Here is a 2,760-nt window from a genome sequence, read left to right on the forward strand (position 1 = left end):
AAATTAGGCAGACAACTAAAAATATATAGAAAAAATTAGCCGGGCACAGTGGCTCACACCTGTGATCCCAGCACTCTGGGAGGCTGAGGAGGGAGGATCGCTTCGAGGTCAGGAGTTCGAGACCGGCCTGAGTAAGAGCGAGACCCCGTCTCTACTGAAAAAAATAGAAAGAAATTGGCCAGACAACTAAAAATATATAGAAAAAATTAGCCGGGCATGGTGGCGCACGCCTGTAGTCCCAGCTACTCCTGTAGTCCCAGGTACTTGGGAGGCCGAGGCAGGAGGATCGCTCGAGCCCAGGACTTGGAGGTTGCTATGAGCGAGGCTGACTCCACGGCACTCTAGCCCGGGCAACAGAGCCAGAGTCTGTCTCAAAAAAAAAAAAAAAAAATTTTATTAATGACGACTTTGCAATTTACCGGACCGTCCACACACACACTGGAGTCGCCGCGTGACCCTGGGTCTCTGGTTGTCACGGGGATGTTACGAGGTTGCCACACAAGTGCAGCCAGGAACATCTTGCCTTGAACTGCCCCTGTCCCGGGAGGGTGTTCCCGGACAAGGGACAGAGAAAAAAGCTAGGGGCTCACCGTTGAGGATGTAGCCTGCATTGAGGGCCTTCTGCTTCTGTTCCAGAACATTCAGGTAGAAGGTGGCTCGGTCTCTCACTTCGTTGTCATCGTCCATCACGCACCTGCAGGCAGGACACAGGGGCGCTCCAGACTGCAGCCCAGCAGGGGTGGCTGGAGGGAGGGAAGGGTCCTGCAGGGCTGTATCAGGGGGCGGGGGGAGGCAGCAGGCGTCTTAAGGCTGTCAGCGCTCAGGCCCCGGATGCGGTACCCAGGGAACACTGGAACGAGGGCATGGAAACACAGAGGGGCCCGCAGCCTCTAACACTGAGCCAGCGAGAGGCCATGTTCACGCTGCCTGGTCCCTCCGGCTAAAGCCCAACCCCATAAGGGCGGCAATCCCCGTAGCCAAGAACCTCTGTCAAAAAGCATTTAAATAGGCCGGGCGCTGCGGCTCATGCCTGTAATCCCAGCACTCTGGGAGGCCGAGGCGGGAGGATCGCTCGAGGTCAGGAGTTCGAGACCAGCCTGAGCAAGAGCGAAACCCTGTCTCTACTAAAAAAAACCAGAAAGAAATTAGCTGGACAACTAAAAATATAGAAAAAAAATTAGCTGGGCACGGTGGCGTGTGCCTGTAGTCCCAGCTACTCGGGAGGCTGAGGCAGGAGGATCACTTGAGCCCAGGAGTTGGAGGTTGCTGTGAGTGAGGCTGACGCCACAGCACTCTAGCCCGGGCGACAGAGTGAGACTCTGTCTCAAAAAAATAAAAAAGAAAAAAAGAAACCTAAACACCAACATATTATAGTGACAGTTAAAAAAAAAATTTTTTTGAAATCAATAAATTATAGAGATTAAGAACCATTCGATGCTGTTTGCTAGCCTGGTATTAGGATTACAAAAAAAAAGAAAAAAGAAAAAGGAACCTTTTGAGGCCCAGCATGGTGACTCATGATTGAGGCAGGAGATTGCTTGAGGTCAGGAATTTGAGACTAGCCTGGGCAACACAGCAAGACCCCACTTCTAAAAAAAAAAAAAAAAACATCTAGGTGTGGTGCCGTGCACCTGTAGTCCCAGCTACTTGGGAAGCTGAGGCAGGAGGATTGCTTGAATGAGCTATGATCACACCGCTGCACTCTAGCCTGGACAATACAGCAAGACCCTATCTCTAAAAAAGAAAAAAAAATCAACTAGATGACATCAAAGGTCTTTTCTGTATTATAAAAAATAGCTTGTCAGTCAAGACCACCAAGTACATAGGTCCGCACACGGGGGGTCGGGTCCCTTTGCCAGCGGGACATTCGCTCCAGAACAAGCTGAGAGGCCAAGTTCAGACCTACCTGCCCGGACCTCCTCGTGCTCCAGGACGACTCGGTTATAGATGAAGCGGATGTACTTGGAGGGGTTGTTGGTCTTGGGCCCCTCCTGGCCCAGGAGGTGCAAGATGCGGGTGGCCAGCACGGTGAACTCACAGTCCTCGATGAACTCGCACAGGTGGGACAGCCCCGTCTCCTTGCTCTCCGAGTTCTCCTCGATGATACTGATGATACAGTCCACGATGGCTCGCTTGTACTCGAAGCCGCCCTGCAGGGCGAGGGGCTGCGCTCAACGCGGAGTCTGCTTGCTCCGGAGAGGGGGCCGGGCACTAACCAGGACCCAGCACCGAGGCCCAGACGCAGAGCCCCGGGGGCTAGGGGTCCTTAACGTTGTACTAAATAAGCCGGTCCCCAAACGACAGACAGTCTCGCCTGTCCCCTGCAAGACGAGATACACTGACCCCCGCCCCCCGAAATAAGTGCTAAGCCTCTCGCCTTGTCTGGAGTAGCTAACGATCAGAGAAATGTTTTTGTTTTTTTTTTTTTAAACTACTATGGTCCCATGGTTCCATCCTGAAATTTATTTTGCTTTGCATGAATATGTGTAAATGATTTAGAAATAAAACCGTAAGGCCGGGCGTGGTGGCTCGCGCCTGTCGTCCCAGCACTCTGGGAGGCCCAGATGGGAGGATCGCTCGAGGTCAGGAGTTCGAGACCAGCGTGAGCAAGAGCGAGACCCCCGTCTCTACTAAAATTAGAAAGAAATTAATTGGACAACTAAAAATACATAGAAAAAATTAGCCGGGAATGGTGGCGCATGCCTGTAGCCCCAGCTACCCGGGAGGCTGAGGCAGGAGGATCGCTTGAGCCCAGGAATT

The 2,760-nt window shown here is 52.4% G+C and overlaps 1 protein-coding gene across 1 annotated transcript in view; it reads right to left on the reverse strand.

Moving 5' to 3' along the window:
• Positions 1–2,760, reverse strand: part of LOC105819701 (coatomer subunit gamma-1-like) — a 50,871-nt gene that overhangs the window by 21,330 nt on the left and 26,781 nt on the right. Inside the window, exons 11-13 of the mRNA XM_012656013.1 lie at positions 1,907–2,150; positions 772–850; positions 501–694 (exon numbers count right to left, since the gene is read on the reverse strand). Of these exons, the coding sequence (XP_012511467.1) occupies positions 501–694; positions 772–850; positions 1,907–2,150 (517 nt within the window). The remainder of the gene's footprint in view (positions 1–500; positions 695–771; positions 851–1,906; positions 2,151–2,760) is intronic.

The sequence above is a fragment of the Propithecus coquereli genome, unplaced genomic scaffold (assembly GCF_000956105.1).
Source record: "Propithecus coquereli isolate 6110/MARCELLA unplaced genomic scaffold, Pcoq_1.0 Scaffold498, whole genome shotgun sequence".
NCBI lineage: Eukaryota > Metazoa > Chordata > Mammalia > Primates > Indriidae > Propithecus > Propithecus coquereli.